The 21,308-nt window shown below is 38.2% G+C and overlaps 2 protein-coding genes across 2 annotated transcripts; one reads left to right on the top strand and one right to left on the bottom strand.

Moving 5' to 3' along the window:
• Nucleotides 1–350: 350 nt before the first annotated feature.
• Nucleotides 351–4,763, top strand: LOC127454874 (early growth response protein 2b-like). Its single transcript, XM_051722365.1, has 2 exons — nucleotides 351–659; nucleotides 2,345–4,763. The coding sequence occupies exons 1-2, from the start codon at nucleotides 485–487 to the stop codon at nucleotides 3,361–3,363; spliced, it is 1,194 nt and encodes a 397-aa protein (XP_051578325.1). The 5' UTR covers nucleotides 351–484; the 3' UTR covers nucleotides 3,364–4,763.
• Nucleotides 4,764–4,882: 119 nt separating this feature from the next.
• Nucleotides 4,883–6,592, bottom strand: LOC127454881 (2-aminoethanethiol dioxygenase-like). Its single transcript, XM_051722375.1, has one exon. It carries the CDS (start codon nucleotides 6,314–6,316, stop codon nucleotides 5,549–5,551), a length of 768 nt encoding a protein of 255 aa, XP_051578335.1. The 5' UTR covers nucleotides 6,317–6,592; the 3' UTR covers nucleotides 4,883–5,548.
• Nucleotides 6,593–21,308: the final 14,716 nt, after the last annotated feature.

Below are 21,308 nucleotides of genomic sequence, written 5' to 3'. Positions count from 1 at the left end.
AACATGCACCAAAAAGTTCACAAACAACGCTAAATATCAAATAGTTCGGAAAAAAATTAACACAGCCCACAAATATGTATTATATCAATATCAGCCACATAAAAATCCTACTTCTGAAAATGACGAGCAATGTCATAATCAAAGATCTGTCTAAAAAGTGCTCGAGATGGACTCCCTCGTGTCGTCATAAGGCCAGAAGCCAAAAAAAAAAAAAAAAAAAAAAACAGCCCAACCCGTTTTTTTTTCACACTGTTCTATCCTTGTATGGTCAGTGACGTCACGGGGCATTGACAGACGCCTCTTAAATGCCTACTACGACATAAAGTTTCATTTATTGGTTAGGAGGCATGTGAAGGGAGCTGATGGCTCTTCAGACCGAGGTGAAATGAAGCGCGTGAACACAACAATAAAACACATTTTAGGCCATATGTGATCAATTTAAGAAATCTCAATTTGATCATTTCTGAAAACACCGAGGATTAAAATGACAGCGACAGCTAATCCCGGGGATAAAATAATTGCGACGCTGAACGAATTCATGCGCGCGCTCCCAGCAAACGACTATTCACTGGACGAGATTATCCCCTCATCACTGCCGACAGGTTTCTCTGATGCAGAAGTGGACATCTGTTCTGATCAATTCAGTGAGGTGTCTGGAGGTAAGAAAATACTGAGGATGCTTCAACATTTAAAACAGAAAAGTATCATACTTGCCAGTTTCTGTTTAACTTTCCCCCATAGAACACATGCGTGGGTCATCATCAATGCATATTCTTTATAAAATAGCCTACTTGTTTTGTTAATTAAAATATTTTTTCATAATAATAATTTGTGATCATTTATATTTAGTGTGAGTACTATAACCTCAGGTTGCTCACTGTAATAAGTAGGCTATACACCTATAGCTACTGTAAATTGCTAGGCTATAGATGAAATCAACTGCTAAATAACAGCTTGCAAATATTTTTTTTTTTTAATAGATATAAATAATGAGCATGAATGTGATTTATAACAGTGCCTATGTGTAATTATATAAAGATAAGATGGTAAATATAAAAAGCAATTTAGACAAATGTATGTAAACTATAGGTAGCCTATTAAGCAATACAGAAATCTGATAACCTATGGCAATATATGCGAAACACATATGTGCTCATATGGTTTTTCACTTATATAAAGTCACATACTTGTACATACCGTATATTAAACATCTATTTCAAAATACTACAAAAAGGGCCGCAACATATTTTCCTAAATACTAGTGGAATTTGAATATGTAATTTCATATGTTCATATATGGCCATTATCAGATTTCTGTATGAGAACTGAACTCCCTTTTAATACAAAATCAGCCAACTAAATGTGCAAACAATTAGTTCACATAATTAAATACAACTAAATAGAGGAAACACATAGGATGGAAATTCAGTATTACACTAGCTTGAAATTGTGCACTAAATCAAAACCAACCAGGATACTAAGAAAACTTAAAAGGGATAGTTCACCCAAAAATTAAAATTCTTTCATCATTTATTCACCCTCATGCCATCCAGATGTGTGACTTTATTTCTTCTGCTGAACACAAAATAAGATTTTTAGAAGAATATCTCAGCTCTGTTGGTCCATACAATGAAAGTGAATGGTGACCAGAACTTTGAAGGTTCAAAAAGCACATAAAGGCAGCATAAAAGCAATTCATAAGACTCCAGTGGTTAAATCCATGTCTTCAGAAGTGATATGATAGGTGTAGGTGAGAAACAGATCAATATTTTAGTCCTTTTTTACTATAATTCTCCACATTCACTTTCACATTCTTCATTTTTTTTTTAGCGAATCACATTCTTTGTGCATATCGTCACCTACTGGGCAGAGAGAATTTATAATTATTAATTATTTATAAAGACTTAAATATTGATCTGTTTCTCACCCACACCTATCATATCGCTTCTGAAGACATGGATTACACCACTGGAGTCTTATGGATTACTTTTATGCTGACTTTATGTGCTTTTTGGAGCTTCAAAGGTCTGGTCACCATTTACTTGCATTGAATGGATCTACAGAGCTGAAATATCCTTCTAAAAATCTTTATTTGTGTTCAGCAGAAGAAAGAAACTCATAAACATCTGGGATGATGGTGAGTAAATGATGAGAATTTTCATTTTTGGGTGAACTATCCCTTTAAGATACCCTCAGATCAACAGGTAGTTCAACATGAACAATCTTATGAAAAGCAAATATATTCCTTAACTGAGTTGACTCCATGCTGTAAATGCATGATTGGTTGGAAACAAACACGCTTACTCCATATGACCCAGTGCGATGCTTACTTTTATTTTCACAGGTGGCTTGAGTACCGACAGTTTCGGCGTGGAGAAACGGGGCCTTGACCAGGCCGAGTCGAGCAAGTTCTCCCCGCACAGTGCGCCTCTCGCCTACACTGGGAAAATTTCCATCGAGGCGCAAGGAAGTTGGAATCAAGAGGGAATAATCAACTTCAGTGTCAGTGCAGGGGTACAAGGCAGGACATCTTCGCCGGGATCCTTCTCCACGGGCTCTCCAGGTCCCACAGACCTCACTTCAGGCTGCTCCAAAATAGGCCAAACTCTTCCTAACATGGAGCATATGTACACAAGTCCTCCCACTTACACCTGCAGTGCCGATGGGTACCAGGACCCCTCAGTCTACCTGTCCACCAGCACATGTCCCATAACATACGCCACTCCGTCCTACTCCGCTCCCAAGTCTACCATAGACGGGACGCTATTCTCCATCATTCCCGACTACGGAGGTTTCTATCAGACCAGCAACAGCCAAAGGGAAATGGCTATGTTTCAGGACATCAAACCGTTTTCGTGCTCTTTGGAGTCTATTAGAGTCCCTCCACCTCTGACTCCCTTGAACACGATAAGAAATTTTACTCTGGCTTGTCCGATTGATGCGTCAAGGCCACCTGTAGACGCCAATCCACAAAATGTCCAACTCAGGCCGATACTGCGGCCACGAAAATACCCGAACCGACCGTGCAAGACGCCGGTAAATGAGCGACCGTACCCCTGTCCGGCCGAGGGATGCGACCGGAGATTTTCTCGCTCGGATGAGCTCACGCGTCACGTGCGTATCCACACCGGGCACCGGCCGTTCCAGTGCAGGATCTGCATGCGCAGCTTCAGCCGGAGCGACCACCTCACGACCCACATACGCACACACACGGGCGAAAAGCCCTTCTCCTGTGACTTCTGTGGCAGAAGGTTCGCCAGGAGCGACGAACGAAGAAGGCACACAAAAATCCACCAGAGACAAAAGGACAAAAAAGCGGCTGCGCCTCCTCACAACTCGAACGCCGATGGGACATTAATGTGAACACCGGCAAGAGTTAATTTGTGCTGTTAGGGGCCGTTCACACCGAATTTGTTTTTACAGCTAGACGCAGCGCAACGGAGATGTCTCGAGACACGTTTTTAAAGGGATAGTTCAACCAAAAATGAAAATGGTCTCATCATGTACTCACCCTCATCCAGATGTGTATGACTTTCTTTCTTCTGCTGAATACAAACGAAGATTTTTAGAGGAATATTTCAGCTCTGTAGGTCCTTTCAAAGTGAATGGTGGTCAGAACTTTGAAGGTCCAAAAAGCACATAAAGTCAGCATAAAAGTAGTTCACACGACTCCAGGGGTTAAATCTATATATTCCAAAGCAATATGATAAGTGTGGGCGAGAAACAGATCAATATTTAAGTATATTTTTCCTATAAATTCTCCTCCCTGCCCAGTAGGTGGCGATAGGCACAAATAATGTGAATTGCCAATAACAAAAGAAGAAGAATGTGAAAGTGGAGATTTATAGTAAAAAAGGACATAAATGTTGATCTGTTTCTCACTACACATATCATATCGCTTCTAAATATATGGATTAAAACCACTGGAGTCGTATCATGGATTATTTTTATGCTGCCTTTATGTGCTTTTTGGACCTTCAAAGTTCTGATCACCATTCACTTTGTATGGACCTACAGAGCTGAGTAATTCTTCTAAAAATCTTCATTTGTGTTCAGCAGAAGAAAGAAAGACATGCACATCCGGGATGACATAAGGTTGAGTAAATGATGGAATAATTTTTATTTTTTGGTGAACTATCCCTTTAAACTGATGAAGTTAATTTTAACTTGTTACTGCCACTCAAAAAAATGAAACGCGGCGCTCCTGCGTGAGACGCTAGCGCCTGTTTACATAGAAAAATTCTTTAAAAACCACGACGTAAAAACGCCTTCGGTGTGAACAGCCCCTTACGTGGCCCAATTTCAACGTGGAACATTGTCCCACAAATATTTGAAAGCAGCTTATGAACTGTTGAATGTGATTTATTGTAGTACTAGACAGACATAAACAGACACGTCCTTTAAGTTGAATATTGTTATTTTGATTTCTCTTTTTTGTCAATATTTAGGCCTTCTTGTCATGCGGTGCAAAATTGGAGGTTCCCTTAGTGGGGTGTCCATAGTGTTTATATAGCTCCATCAGTTGTTGTTGGTTTTTTATTTCTAATATTCCCATGTATGTGTTTGAATAAAATGATAACAATTACTTGGTGCATTTAAGTCGACACTTCAGTGAAAGCCGATGGATATCAACACTGTACACGATTACCAACATACACCACTAGAGGTCTCCATTTGTCAAACAATTGAATGCACCTATGTTACCTAAATTATTGTCCATGCTTTCACACAATACCAGTTCTTCACCATATTGTCAGCTTAATCAAAATAGTTTTCAGTGTTTACAAGTATAACTAAACTGTATTAGTTAGATAATTAGATTTTAAAATAAACAACATCAGCCATTTTTTTCTTCATATTTTATTAGTTAATTCGATTCCAGGAATGACAGAATTTGAGTTACTTGGTGCCTTTTATGCAGTTATCAAATTCACATTCTGCATATTTCAAGTGGTTTTAAAACTTAACAGTCTGGCTAAGTGCTTTTTATTTTATTTTAAATAATAATTTGAGTGTTCTGGGAAGTATCCCAGTGTGTGATGTGGGCCAAGTTACAGTGTTGTTGGACCTACTGTTACCCATATCTGTGACATTTGCAGGCCCTGATGGCTTGGTGCATTATAAAAAAACATTTAGATACAGAAACAAGATATAGATTTCTACTCTGATCAACTTTTGTGACAAATCTTCACAACAAATCTCACATCTGCTGTTAATTTTGAAAATGATAACAAATCCAGTCAACAGTTATATCTCTTCTGAACAGAAGTTCATGACTCAGTCTGCATGCATATGGTGGAAATATATGGACTTGGGCAAGAGCAATCCATTAACATGATCAGAAAGGCCAATCAGAAGTGTTAAAGACAACAGCTGACCATAAGTGAAAGTGGGTGGTATGATGCAGGCCTAGATTTATTTCAAATAAAGAAGTCCACTTGATGCAACCCTGTATGATAGGGTATACGGCTCACAAGGAAGAGAACATACAATCTTTTTAATCACCCAATGTTGTGATATAAACAACCCCAGTTTATTCTCAAGAGTTTCAGAGGGACACTTTGGGCCCTGGGTAAGATTCACCACCACACCAGAATTCACTCGGTTGTGGGATTTCCATAAGCCATAAGTCACCATGTTCCTGGGCTTCACTCTTTCTATCTGCGGCCTCTGAACTGGCATGAAGGACTTTATAATAATGGCAGTCTCTCCCTTCATCCGGGTCATACGGTGGGGCCAAAATGTCAAGGAAAGCGGTGGGTCCGTCAACAGCGTCTATTTGGTGAATGTTGTCCCTCTGAGGTGACAGCACACACGGGCCGCTCTCCGCCGTGTATTCCCCCACCGATCTCAACACCGAGGGTCTTAGAGAGCTCTTCTGGAGGGGCACTAACGGAGGGTTGAACTGCACGCCGCTGGCACCGTCTCTGGGTTTATCCAACCTGTCGAAACAGCTGATTCGGACCTTTCCGTAGATCACTTTAAGCATGCCGTACATTCCCGGATGGTCATGCAGCGGTATAGAAGCGCCTGTTTTCAACAAAAACACTCCCATACTGAAGGCGTCGGTCTCGTAGATGTGCATGTATGTAACGGGAGGAACGAGACGGGCAGGCGGCACTGGGGCGCTCTCAGTGGCCCGGGGTACAATCTTCAAATCGACCGCTCTGACCTCCGCCAAAAGGCTTTTCAGCTTGTTCTGGTTGTCCATAAACACTTTGTTGTGCTCTCCGACTAGAGAGGGGATCCGGAATGTCGCAAGCGCCTGTTTGGCGATTTTCTGCACAGCGGAAGTCATGCTGTCTTGTGGCATCATAACGGACAAGTGTCTCGCGGCCACCTGACGTTGAACTTTCACGCGCTCTGCGATTTAAAGTCCAGCTCCCAATTCAGAGACAACTCAGCTTCTCGTCTGAGCCATCGAGGCCATATCTAAAAAAAATATAACAAACTCTTAAGAAATAAGAATGGAAAAAAAAAAAAAAAAACTCCCGTTACGTTCATTTCATTTCTGGCCATGATTACCCCATATCAAGGCATCCAATTCACACGTACGCAGTTTCGACACCGCTACACGTCATACAGAGGATTATGGGAAGCGTAGTTTTTAAATATTGTGGCAATTCAGCGATACTGTACAAACGAATTTCTTTAGAAACTCACTCTGTACTATTTTAGGTTTTAACTACAGGCCTCCGTCACAAATAAAAAGTATTTGTATAAATCGTATATGGATGGAGTGAAATATAATACATTTAAACTGGGTTACTACAACTCCCATACACACTTGATATTCAAGGAGCAATGACACTCAGGTCTTTCACCGCCACTGAAGGCACGTTAACAAATGTCAACTAGATTAGTCAGGGGTCTACTCAGAATACACGTTTCACTTTTTGCCACACCTTCCATTTATAAAAATGAAGTTTTGTCCCCATGTACAATGCAATTATTAGTTTCCCTTGTATATTTGTGACAGACAGCACATGTAATTAATGATGTAATAAAGTAATAAAGACTGGCGACTTTTCATGGTCCCTTGCACCTGTTACTTGTGGGGTTCCTCAGGGGTCTGTTTTAGGGCCTATGTTGTTTTCTTTGTATATGCTTCCTTTGGGAATGATTTTTAGAATATATGATATATCATATCATTTTCATGCTGACAATACTCAAATTTATCTACCTTTGAAATCCGGCGACTGTGTTTTTAGTTCTTTATTGGCATGCTTGGAAGAGGTTAACAATTGAATGGCTCACTACCTACTCCAATTACATACAGGGAAGACGGAGATAATGATTTTTGGGCCAGCCGATGGAGCATTGAACATCTTCAGAGTCAAGTTAGAAACTTGGGGGTTGTCCTTGATCTGGATCTTAAACTGTTTTTTCCAAATCAGAGCAATTGCTAAGCTTAAGCACACTGTTTCAGCCAGTGATTTGGAGAAAGTGATTCATGCCTTTATTTCATCGCATTTAGATTACTGCAATGTACTTTACATCAGATCCTGTCAGGCCTCGATTTCGAGACAGCAGGTAATTCAAAACGCAGCAGCAAGGCTGCTTGTTGGGGCAAAGAAGAGGGATCACATCTCACCAATTCTGGCTTCATTTGGCTGGCTGCTGGTTGAATTTGGGATAAAATATAAGGTATTACTGTATGTGTTTAAAGCAGTCCATGGAATGGCCCCCACTTATGTGTCTGACCTCATTTCTTTATAGCAGCCTCAGAGAACACTAAGATCGGCTAACAAATTATTACTCTCGGTGCCCCGATCTCATTTGAAATCAAAAGATCGTGATCGTGCCTTTTCAATAGCAGGGCCTAGATTATGGAATGGACTGCCGCTTGAAATTAGAGTTGCTCCTAGCAGTTCTACTTTTAAAGCTCGTGTTAAAATGAATTTGTATTCCTTGGCCTTTGAGTAGAGGCATTGATGTATTGTTTGATGTTTTAATGTGGTCTGTAATTTGTGTTTTTAAGTTTTCTGGCTTTTATGAATGTACAGCACTTTGAGCTATCATGTAGTTGGAAAGTGCTTTATAAATAAATAAATTAAATGAAAAATCATATGTAATTGACTCGTGATCCCTTAACACATCCACAACATTTGTTGTATTTCTTTAAAGCTACACTTTGTAAGATTTTTGTTGTTGTTGTTGTTAAAAATTAACAAAATTTCATTAATGAGCAAGTACACAACAATTCGTCTTCCAAATCATGTTTTTGCCTTACCACGTTTCACTACGGTAAGCCTATAATAATTATTTATATTTTAGAGCTGTCGGGACGGATTTGGTGGGAAATTGCATACTTCCATCATCCGTCTGTGCCTCGTGTGTTTACATCATGTCCACAAAGAAAAGAAGATCCAGTTATACAGTGATTGTATATGTGCGGTGATTTACACTGGCGGCCAAACGTTTAGAATGATGTACAGATTTTGCTGTTTCGGAAGGAAATTGGTACTTTAATTCACCAAAGTGGCATTCAGGACATTACTGATGTAAAAAACAGCACCATCACTATTTGATAAAAGTCATTTTTGATCAAATCTAGACAGGCCCCATTTCCAGCAGCCATCACTCCAACACCTTATCCTTGAGTAATCATGCTAATTTGGTACTAGAAAATCACTTGCCATTATAGCAAATACAGCTGAAAGCTATTTGGTTCATTAAATGAAGCTTAACATTGTCTTTGTGTTTGTTTTTGAGTTGCCTCAGTGAGAAATAGACGCCTCACATGTCCTCAGCTGACAGCTTCATTGAATTCTACCCGCTCAACACCAGTTTCATGTACAACAGTAAAGAGAAGACTCAGGGGTGCAGGCCTTATGGGAAGAATTGCAAAGAAAAAGCCACTTTTGAAACAGAAAAAGAAAAGGTTATGAGTGGGCAAAGAAACACAGACATTGGACAACAGATAATTGGAAAAGAGTGTTATGGATCTTAACCCCATTGAGCTTTTGTGGGATCAGCTAGACTGTAAGGTGCATGAGAAGTTCCCGACAAGACAGCCACATCTTTAGCAAGTGCTACAGGAAGTGTGGGGTGAAATGTCACCTGAGTATCTGGACAAACTGACAGCTAGAATGCCAAGGATCTGCAAAGCTGTCATTGCTGCATGTGGAGGATTTTTGATGAGAACTCTTTGAAGTAGTTTAAGAAGTTCTGAACATTTTTTTCAAATTGTATTAGTAATTTTTCATGTTATTAATGTCCTGACTATACATTGTGATCAGTTGAATGCCACTTTGATGAATAAAAGTTTCCATAAGAGCAAAATCTGTACTTTATTCCAAACTTTTGGCCACCAGTGCATGTGGTAGTAGTTTGAAGCTAAAAGCTTGTAGCCGCTACAAATGAGTGACATTTACCATGGATCATTCAAAAAGGCAACCCTCTGGGGAATCTCCCGTTTTTAAAATAAAGAAACCTCGAACCGAGAAGAGTCTGCATGCAAAAAGTGACAGAGCCCGTAATAAAACACGAAACAACATCAGATTGGCTTTTCAGAGGTGGCGACAACTCAGAGATCTTAAAGGATTTAAAACCGACCCAGAGATGGAGTTTTTCTTGCTTGACAAGTAAGATATTTTATTGGACCAACAGTTAGCCAGGTAGCTCTCTTAGATGTTAGACGTAGTATATTAGATAGCGTTAGCCACTCTAATCGGGCATTTTATTATGGATTGTAATACTGCATTGCTTTCAATTTCATTTTAGAGGAAGGACAATGGAAAAATGTAACTTTTATGCTGGTAACAATGTCAATCTATAAACTAGTTACTACTACCTTGGTCTATTTGCCTGCTAACAAAGTTATAATAGTTTCCAACATTTTAAATCAAAACAACAACGGAAGATATGCTACTTACCTGCTCATAAGACATATTTTAGGCTATCCGTCTTTCTCTTCTTTTCGTTATTTATAATTTGAGGGGAGGGGGCGAGTTTTGTTGTCGTTAGTGAGATTAGCTCTGATAAGATGATCACCTGTAACCATGGTTATTCCTCAAACCATCAGATTTATCCACGCAGAAGAGCGGAGGCAAAGCCCAATTCACGTAAATTCCAAAACAATGTTCCTCCGCAAGTAACCTGCAGTTTTATGCTTCAACAGCTAGAGGGCCAAAAGTTACATAGTGTTGCTTTAACGGTGTGCTCAGTAATTTTTTTTTTCTCATATTAAATTACTTCTAAAGAAATTAATTGTAATTTTGAAACATATGTATAAAATCATGAGCACTAGCATGAGATAAAGACTCCAGTCACATCAGAACCTTATAAATGCTGTTTTATTCTACAAGGAGAGGGTCCGCACATGGGGGCTGCCATATTATGATCGCATGACCAGCTGAATACTTCTTGCTTATTCTCATTAATAGCCCTGTTATTGGACACATTCTCTCAAGGATTAAATTAATCTAGGCTGTCTATGAATAGTGAATTTCTACAATGGCATCTGTAACTGAAAATTATTGTGTTTGAATGATGCTGCATCCGCGCCCCTAGGTGTCAGTGCAAGTCCAAGATGACATATTCCAAAAATTACTGAGTGCACATACGACTGTCGTATTTCTCCCCCAGTAGCAGTCATGATGAACTGTCAATTGCTTGCAATGGATTTTATTTGTTGTAAGGGAGATGCTTCTAAAGGTTTGGTACCAAACTTTAGAATGACAATTGTGTGATTTTGTTGAGCAGATGGATGAATTCAATTACATTTATGATTAATATTCACTCAGTATTTATTATTATTTAATATTATCAATACTGTTTTTATCTTTATATGTATAATTAAATGATTGTGAATAATCAACAACAGCAATAATTCAGCAAATAGGAAGTAGAAACTCATAGATATGATTTAAAATATGACAGTTTTGCCTATGCAGAAATGAATGTATACACATAATCACACATTTACTGTAATTACAAAAGCCTTTTGTGATATACAGTATTTGCAGCGTAAACAATAATTTCTGACATCTACATTATTAATCGTAGAATAAATTTTAGGACAAAACCTGTTGATATTTCCCACTTTACACTTATATTTTTGAATGAATACATCAAATCCAGTCGGGCGGTGGCATACGGTCTAGTCACAAAAGCTGAAATATTTAAACGCAGATGAAGCTCAAATCAGATAAGAAAATTCCGCATCCGCAGATGGCCGGGGCAAGTAATTGCAAAAATGGTTTAGAAAAGTGAAGTTAGTTCTGAGAAAAGGACTAGTTTCCACTTATTTATTTTTTGTATTTTGTATAAAAGCAATTAAATACACACACTTTTAAGTGTGACTAAAGTGACCAAATATTTTGGTAGACCACAGTATGTTGCAACTTTAAGTTGACAATTTTAAGTAAATATAGCAGAAAAGATAAAGTACTTTCTACATTGAATAGGTTAGTTTTAGCATGAACTTGAAAATATTAAGTACATTTTTTTTTTTACATTTGTTCTCTAATGAAACATGTAAAAATGAATGCTCTTAATGCTCATGCACCAGGCTTGAATAATAAATGAGCTTGCATTGTTTCACTAATTGCAAGTTGATTTACACCATTTGTATTGTTGATTTTGTTATTATGTTTGGTAACTTCTTGTTTTGTGAAGTCTTAAGTTCATTTCTACTCAAAATTACCTGTTCATGATCAAAAAAATTACCTGTTGATTGTTACCGTTATGATGTTTTATGCACCAAGTGTTGAAGTCTGTGTGCGCAGCTCTATAACTTGTTTCTATTGCTATTAATGCAGGGTGATGTTGTCTAATAGACTACATAGCGTGCATTAAGCTTCCCTGTGGAAGGCATCCATGTGTCATGTGGTACATGAGTAAGTACATTAAAAAGCATTGATATGCAAGTAAAAGTTTTAAAAGCATGACTTATTTCAGTGTGACATTGCTTGAGTAAAATATCCCAAAAAGTTTTTTTTAAGTAAACCTCACTCCAAATGTATTTCAGTTATAGAGGGTGAGTGTTTTTAGATAATGCACATCATTGTGACAGAAATGTATTCTATTAATAAATCATATAATGTTACATAAACCTGATTCAAAAAGATATCTGTGGGTTATGCAAGAAATCAGTGCAATGGCTGACGTCTATAGTGTGGTACAGAACTGTTGCTATAATTAATCAATGCAAAAGTAAAGAAGCTGGCCATTGCACATGTTTGCATGACAATCTTTTAAAATATATAGGGTATTTTAGAAAAAGAGACATATGGACACTAGTTCAGTCATCTGTGGTCATGTTGTTATTCCTGTATACTTCATTATTAAATTCATTATTTGTTGGCACGCATGAAAACAGGGCATCTAATATAAGATAAAGCATGCAAAGGAAGCAACACCACCGCCTACTGCAGTCCTCTGAGCTCGTAAGACTACACACACACACAGTGATTCACAGTATGACTGTGAAGAAACACTTTTTGATTACGTCATAAGAACGCTCGTATCATGTCATTTGAATTTACATCAAACAGTAATAAATGCATAAAACTTTCTAGTCCTATCCACATAAATGACTGAATAACACATTTGATTACGGTATCAAATGTGTTTTATAATAATATTTGTCTCTCTTATTCACTCTTACTCTCGTTTTCTCTCTCCCAGTAAGGGCTGTAAATTTTCTTCATAGCCAACTCAAGCAAACAGAGCAAGTCTCTTAGTCAGGAAATGATTTGCAGCTGTGGTGAAGTTCTGGATGATCCTTCAGTTAAACAGTTCTAGAAAGCTGCTGTCTGTGAAGCTTCATTGGAATCTTAAAAACATCACTAGACCGATGCAGTGACAGATCTTACCTCCTATTTCTGTGGTCATTCTGATTTTTTTTATTTCTCTACAATTTGTCTGTACACTGTAAAACAAAATCCTGTTAAATTGACAAATTGGTTGCGAGAAGTTCATCGTAAAAAATACAGTGACCATGTTTCAGGAATTATGACATTTTGATGCCTCTATATTTTACAGTTCACTACCATATATATCACTTAACCTCCTGAGACCCCACGTCCACATGCGTGGACATTACGTTTTGGCTTCGCTATAGGCAATATATAATTTAATTTAAATGACTAATGTCAGTTCAGGAGACTCTAGGCTGTTATTAAAGGATTATACTTTCGATGCACTGAGTCATGTGACAAAACAACATGGCACCGATCTCAGCTGAGTTTGTCTTTGGGAGAAACGGCAACAAAACTACATCTGGTAAGAAATCTCATTAAGTTTTTTACATTAAAACCAGTTTAAGTCAAAAGAGCAGAGTCTCTAGTGTTATCCGATATGCCATTTTAAAAATTTAATTGATTTATCATGAAACGACACGCTGTTAAACACAATGACCACATATGTGGACCATGGGCTAATTTTCCTTAAAATATCCAATTTTCACTGTGCATTATGAGAATCAATGGATGCATCCAAAAGCTGTACAATTTTAGAGGCTGTATACAGGATGAAAATAAGGTGCATTTTAAACTGTTCTGAGACCAGTGCAGACAGACAGTCATTCCCTAATTAGGGAGCAATGGAGCATCCTATAGGTTTCCTATGCAGCCAAGTGCATTCACTCCTAACATCCGGTCAAAAGTTCAGTTTCAGGCTGCAGAGGATGTTTGGATGACTCAATATGTTTGGCAGACATGGGACAGTGGTAATCAGTGCATAGATTCAGAAATAATAATGTATAATTTTATTTTAACATGGTTGGCAGTGACTAGATGATGCTGGCCATTACTCTGAATCATTAGAATTGTTTATGCTAATTTCTGATGTAATGTCTGTAACGTCTCAAAAACATGAATAACCAACACTCCTGGAAACATAATAAATAATTTGATTAAAAAAATAAATAAATAAAAAAAATCGTACTTTCTATAGCTTGGTATTATTTAAAATTTCACAACTTAGTCTCACTGTTCACATATGTGGACATCAATTTTTAGGAAAACTATTTGGTATAAAATATATATATATATATATTAGAGGCTACTTGTTACAAATCAAAAAGGGGAATGGAAAATGCACACAGCAGTCACGCTTGGGTCTCAGGAGGTCAAAGATGTAATTTTAATATACCAACCTACTGGAAATACAAAATTCTGCTTTGCACTTAAACTTTTAAGGACAAAGTTCACCAAGAGTGGCCCTTCCGGAAGCAGTGGCCAATAATAGACAGTGCATAGTCACTCACACAAACATCAGGGTAACACACATGACACACGTGTTGTGACAATAAAATAATGGAATAAACATGAACAAAACAACATGAAATGTAACATAAAACCCCTAAATGTTCATAACTGATATAAAAAATTAGAAGAAACAAACAATATTCAATAAAATATCATCAAATAAGATGGGTCGTGAAGAGACTTCTGGGAATGCTCAATTATTGTTTTCATCTTCATTTTAATACACTGTTAACCCTTACTGTAGTTTATAGGGTAAATAACTGTAAAATGACCAGTAAATTACTATAATTTAATCATACAGTATTTAACTATAATTTGCATTGAATCATGGGTAATTTCTGTGACATCACTCATTAATTACAGTAAATTACTTTTTATCAAATTAATACAGTACCAAACTTTAACTACAGTTGAAGTCAGACGTTTACATACACTTAGTTTGAAGTCATTAAAACTCATTTTTTTAACCACTCCACAGATTTCATATTAGCAAACTATAGTTTTGGCAAGTCATTTAGGACATCTACTTTGTGCATGACCTGAGTAATTTTTCCAACAATTGTTCAGAGACAGTTTCACTTTTAATTAACTATATCACAATTCCAGTGGGTCAGAAGTTTTCATACACTAAGTTAACTGTGCCTTTAAGCAGCTTGGAAAATTCCAGAAAATGATGTCAAGCCTTTAGACAATTAGCCAATTAGCTTCTGATAGGAGGTGTACTGAATTGGAGGTGTACCTGTGGATGTATTTTAAGGCCTACCTTCAATCTCAGTGCCTCTTTGCTTGACATCATGGGAAAATCAAAAGAAATCAGCCAAGACCTCAGAAAAAAAAATTGAGGACCTCCACAAGTCTGGTTCAACCTTGGGAGCAATTTCCAAATGCCTGAAGGTACCACGTTCATCTGTACAAACAATAGTACGCAAGTATAAACATCATGGGACCACACAGCCATCATACCACTCAGGAAGTTTTCTGTGTCCTAGAGATGAACGTAGTTTGGTGTGAAAAGTGCAAATCAATCCCACAACAACAGCAAAGGACCTTGTGAAGATGCTGGAGGAAACAGGTAGACAAGTATCTATATCCACAGTAAAACGAGTCCTATATCGACATAACCTGAAAGGTTGCTCAGCAAGGAAGAAGCCACTGCTCCAAAACTAGCATAAAAAAGCCAGACTACAGTTTGCAAGTGCACATGGGACAAAGATCTTACTTTTTGGAGAAATGTCCTCTGGTTTAATGAATTATTTTTTTAACCGTTTGGCCATAATGACCATCGTAATGTTTGGAGAAAAAAGGGTGAGGCTTGCAAGCCGAAGAACACCATCCCAACTGTGAAGCATGGGGGTGGCAGCATCATGTTGTGGGGGTGTTTTGCTGCAGGAGGTACTGGTGCACTTCACAAAATAGATGGCATCTTGAGGAAGGAAAATTCTGTGGATATTTTGAAGCAACATCTCAAGACATCAGCCAGGAATCTAAATCTTGGTCGCTATGGGTCTTCCAAGTGGACAATGACCCCTAGCATACCTCCAAAGTTGTGGCAAAATGGCTTAAACACAACAAAGTCAAGGTCTTGGAGTGGCCATCACAAAGCCCTGACCTCAATCCGATAGAAAACTTGTGAGCAGAACTGAAAAAGTGTGTGCGAGCAAGGAGGCCTACAAACCTGACTCAGTTACACCAGTTCTGTCTGGAGGAATGGGCCAAAATTCCAGCAACTTATTGTGAGAAGCTTGTGGAAGGCTACCCAAAACATTTGACCCAAGTTAAACAATTTAAAGGCAATGCTACCAAATACTAACAAAGTGTATGTAAACTTCTGACCCACTGGGAATGTGATGAAAGAAATAAAAGCTGAAATAAATAATCCTCTACTATTATTCTGACATTTCACGTTCTTAAAATAAAGTAGTGATCCTAACTGACCTAAGACAGGGAATGTTTTCTATGATTACATTTCAGGAATTGTGAAAAACTGAGTTTAAATGTATTTGGCTAAGGTGTATGTAAACTTCTGACTTCAACTGTAAATACAGAAAATTACTGTAGATGTATATCGGTGCAAAACTCACAACGTCTTTTCCTGAGGGCTGAAGGTCTTTCTGTGTTCATACTTTTTTTTTTTTCATAAATCCCTGTAATTATTTGCATTAACACGCACATAGGGAGACTCCGTTTGATCTGGAAGCATTTCTAGAGGAAAGATACGCTCAATTTATAATAGATGACACACAGAGACAACTGCAGGTAAGTTTAATGATGAAACTTGCCTCTTTAATATTAGATATTCTAACGTTTGGTATTGGTAGTACGATAAATTGTATATCTGTAACAATAATGAACTGTAATATTGGCTTTGTCTCTCTCTTGGCCTTCCTCCACCCCCAACTGAGGGAGGTGAACTTTACTTCGGGTACAACCCCTGATGCCCCGCGCACCTGTGTGAGGGAAAGCTGCATTTGTGCAGTCCCACAGAATTTAAGTGGAAAACATTAAATTATGTAGCCTAAGTACAAGCAGTAATAAGACAGTAATTCAAGAAAACTGTTTATAGAGAAAAAAAAACTCAAATGTTATTGACAGGGGGATGGAGGGGAGGTAACCCCCTCCCCCCCAATAATAAAAACAAGCAAGTACAACCCTCCAATATTTATACCATGATCAATGGAAAAATGTAAATTCTTCACAATGCAGGGACGTGCACAGACATTTGGGGGTGCAGGGGCTCAAGTGGAAAAATAGGGCACTCCTTCAACTTCCTTTTCTGTATCCTTTCTTTTTTTGGCATTATGCAGCCAAGCAACAGAATACTGAATTGTATGAATACATTAATGTATTGATCAAATACATTATTATTATTATTGCTATTATAATTACACTTACGACACACGCGCGCACACACACACACACACACAATAACTGATGGTGCCAAGGACTTAGTTTCACACTTGAGGGAGGGCTGTCTGTATCATGTAAAGATCTATCAGCATACAACAAACTAATAGAATGGTAGTTATGTTTAAGGCAGGACACTTTTTTCATGTTGTGGTCATTGAGATTTTGGTCTATTTTGCTTTTACTCTAATGGAAAGAAAACTTCCAAAATACTCATTTAGATGTTTGTTTTAAGCCTACTACCCTCCATCTGTTTGCATCTGTAGATTTCTTCTAAATTAACCAAAACAAGCTAATCTGCATATTTAAACATAACATTTCAGGGGAAAAGACTCTTGATGTACAGGTGCATCTCAATAAATTAGAATGTCATGGAAAAGTTCATTTATTTCAGTAATTCAACTCAAATTGTGAAACTCGTGTATTAAATAAATTCAGTGCACACAGACTGAAGTAGTTTAAGTCTTTGGTTCTTTTAATTGTGATGATTTTGGCTCACATTTAACAAAAACCCACCAATTCACGATCTCAACAAATTAGAATACATCATAAGACCAATAAAAAAAAACATTTTTAGTGAATTGTTGGCCTTCTGGAAATTATGTTCATTTACTGTATATGTACTCAGTACTTGGTAGGGGCTCCTTTTGCTTTAATTACTGCCTCAATTCGGCGTGGCATGGAGGTGATCAGTTTGTGGCACTGCTGAGGTGGTATGGAAGCCCAGGTTTCTTTGACAGTGGCCTTCAGCTCATCTGCATTTTTTAGTCTCTTGTTTCTCATTTTCCTCTTGACAATACCCCATAGATTCTCTATGGGGTTCAGGTCTGGTGAGTTTGCTGGCCAGTCAAGCACACCAACACCATGGTCATTTAACCAACTTTTGGTGCTTTTGGCAGTGTGGGCAGGTGCCAAATCCTGCTGGAAAATGAAATCAGCATCTTTAAAAAGCTGGTCAGCAGAAGGAAGCATGAAGTGCTCCAAAATTTCTTGGTAAACGGGTGCAGTGACTTTGCTTTTCAAAAAACACAATGGACCAACACCAGCAGATGACATTGCACCCCAAATCATCACAGACTGTGGAAACTTAACACTGGACTTCAAGCAACTTGGGCTATGAGCTTCTCCACCCTTCCTCTAGACTCTAGGACCTTGGTTTCCAAATGAAATACAAAACTTGCTCTCATCTGAAAAGAGGACTTTGGACCACTGGGCAACAGTCCAGTTCTTCTTCTCCTTAGCCCAGGTAAGACGCCTCTGACGTTGTCTGTGGTTCAGGAGTGGCTTAACAAGAGGAATACAACAACTGTAGCCAAATTCCTTGACACGTCTGTGTGTGGTGGCTCTTGATGCCTTGACCCCAGCCTCAGTCCATTCCTTGTGAAGTTCACCCAAATTCTTGAATCGATTTTGCTTGACAATCCTCATAAGGCTGCGGTTCTCTTGGTTGGTTGTGCATCTTTTTCTTCCACACTTTTTCCTTCCACTCAACTTTCTGTTAACATGCTTGGATACAGCACTCTGTGAACAGCCAGCTTCTTTGGCAATGAATGTTTGTGGCTTACCCTCCTTGTGAAGGGTGTCAATGATTGTCTTCTGGACAACTGTCAGATCAGCAGTCTTCCCCATGATTGTGTAGCCTAGTGAACCAAACTGAGAGACCATTTTGAAGGCTCAGGAAACCTTTGCAGGTGTTTTGAGTTGATTAGCTGATTGGCATGTCACCATATTCTAATTTGTTGAGATAGTGCATTGGTGGGTTTTTGTTAAATGTGAGCCAAAATCATCACAATTAAAAGAACCAAAGACTTAAACTACTTCAGTCTGTGTGCATTGAATTTATTTAATACACGAGTTTCACAATTTGAGTTGAATTACTGAAATAAATGAACTTTTCCATGACATTCTAATTTATTGAGATGCACCTGTAAGTCATTAACTGGGGAAGTTCTGTGGTGATATGCTTTAGTTATTTTGTTTATCCTATTCACCTGCAGTGCCTTGTCAAATGTATGCAAATTAGTGCATTTTAATTAGTTAACGCCTAATTTGCATATCAATGTGGTGATTGTGATGACGTTATTAGACACAAATATTACTGTATTCACCTGTAATGTCTCCTTTAAGTACAGTACATTAGCCTGTATGGCCATGATATATTGCCTTAGCTAAACTTTAGCTAACTTATTACATTAGCTAGTAGCTCATGAGTCATGCATGTTAGCAAGACACAAGTTAACTATATTTGTCATTTGGCTAATTAGCTGTAAAGTCGAGGCACTGGTAGTTTAGTCTTTTGTTCATTACCACTCCCCTCCACACAAGCCACGAAAAACACAACTGGGATAGGAGCTGGGGCTGCTGCCTGCCTGTCTGCGTGTCTGATGTGCCGATGTGTGCTGCACTGCTGCACGGAGACACGGAGGGAGAGAGAGAGCGAGGGCATCGGAACTCAACAAAGTCTCATCTCCCGACCTGATATTTAGATTTTTTTATTCAATAAATATATTTGTTTGACAGGGAAGCTGTGCGCAAACAGGAATATATATATCCATTTATTTAAAAAAAAGAAGAAAAAAAAGCACCCCATAAAAAAGGGCACTTTCTCTCGAGGAAGAAAAAGGGCAGATGTTCAAGCCCCCTTTGATGTCTATGTATGCACGTGCCTGTCACAATGTAACCCCCCCAATGTTCAAGCCAAATCTACGCCCTTGGTTATTGAAATAATAAAGTTGACTTTGTTCTGTGGGGTTGTTCACAGAAGACGTGTTCTTGCTTTCCATCTGCGTTACATTGAAGTGTTGGTACGTCTTTATTCATTGCATTGCGTTTCGCTGCTTTTCATTGCATCGTGAGAGTTGCATTTTTAAGACGGTGCGTAACGTTGAACGCAGTACCTACGTGTTCACTATTGCATTGCGCTCCATCTTGCTGTTTTGGGCACAAGAACACGTCTTGTGTGAACGGCCACACAGTTAAAAGATATTTTGGGAAGTATTAGATGTGATGACTTCATGACTTTAACACTGATCATATATTATTTTCTTTCAGTGTTCACTTGATCCTTGTGGCCCTGCACTGACTGACGATGACGACTTCTTCAATCTGTGTAAATTTTTATCCTTGTTACCTTTTTAACTGCTGTATATTTTGTGTAGTCTTTTACTTAAAGGGATAGTTCACCCAAAAATTAAAATACTCTCATCATTTACTCACCCTCATGCTATCCCAGATGTGTATGACTTTCTTACTTCTGCTGAACACAAATAAGGATTTTTAGAAGATCCATACAATGCAAGTGAATGGTGACCAGACATTTGAAGGTCCAAAAAACACATAAAGGCAGTAATAAAAGTAATCCAGACTACTCCAGGGGGTTAATCCATGTCTTCAGAAGTGATATGATAGGTGTTGTTGAGAAAAAGATCAATATTTAAGTCCTTTTTACTATAAATCTCCACTTTCACTTCCACATTATTCTTCTTAAGTTTTTTTTTTGGCGATTGCGTTCTTCGTGCATATCGTCACCTACTGGTTGGGGCTGGTCAAAGGTGGATATTTATATATAACCACTGGAATATTATGGATTACTTTTATGCTGCCTTTATGTCCTTTTTGGATATTAAAACTTCTGGTCACCATTCACTTGCACTGTCAGGACCTACAGAGCTGAGATATTTTTACAAAAATCTTTGTTTGTGTTCAGCAGAAGAAAGAAAGTCCTGCACATCTAGGATTTCCAAAATTAAACTACCTTAAAATCAAACAAATGCATACATACATACACACACAAACACAAACTCAAGGATATCAAGGGCATCGGAGCTCTGCAAGTTTGATCTAAAGATAGGCTACTGATTTTACATTGCACTAATTATAAGAACACATCCACAAAGCTGTACTTTGTATTTGCTCAGGGTAAAATTGTCATGAATGGCCTCTGTCAAACAAAAATTGAGAGGTTATGGCCCCAGCAATGAGTGACGTCAGCATGGGCCTTAGAGGCTGCACCCTGAACGCCATTATCCTCAAAATGCTCACAGTAATAACAAAGACGACAATGAGAGTGGACCAATCAAAACCGCTCCCAAACAATTCTTTGATCTTCCAGAGCACCACACAGACAGACAAGAAACACTCTGAAATTTACCCATAGTGTTAACATTCACCTTCCCATTTCAGCTAGTA

The sequence above is a fragment of the Myxocyprinus asiaticus genome, chromosome 17, assembly GCF_019703515.2.
Source record: "Myxocyprinus asiaticus isolate MX2 ecotype Aquarium Trade chromosome 17, UBuf_Myxa_2, whole genome shotgun sequence".
Taxonomy (NCBI): Eukaryota; Metazoa; Chordata; class Actinopteri; order Cypriniformes; family Catostomidae; genus Myxocyprinus; species Myxocyprinus asiaticus.
Note: the sequence above shows the minus strand (reverse complement) of the source record. Positions and strands in the feature narration are given on the sequence as shown.

Bases quoted from the DNA above. Each gene is read 5' to 3' on its own strand.
- LOC127454881 (XM_051722375.1), bottom strand. From the start codon at position 6,316: ATGATGCCACAAGACAGCATGACTTCCGCTGTGCAGAAAATCGCCAAA.
- LOC127454874 (XM_051722365.1), top strand. From the start codon at position 485: ATGACAGCGACAGCTAATCCCGGGGATAAAATAATTGCGACGCTGAAC. The intron at 660-2,344 runs GTAAGAAAATAC...TTATTTTCACAG, and splicing joins ATTCAGTGAGGTGTCTGGAG to GTGGCTTGAGTACCGACAGT.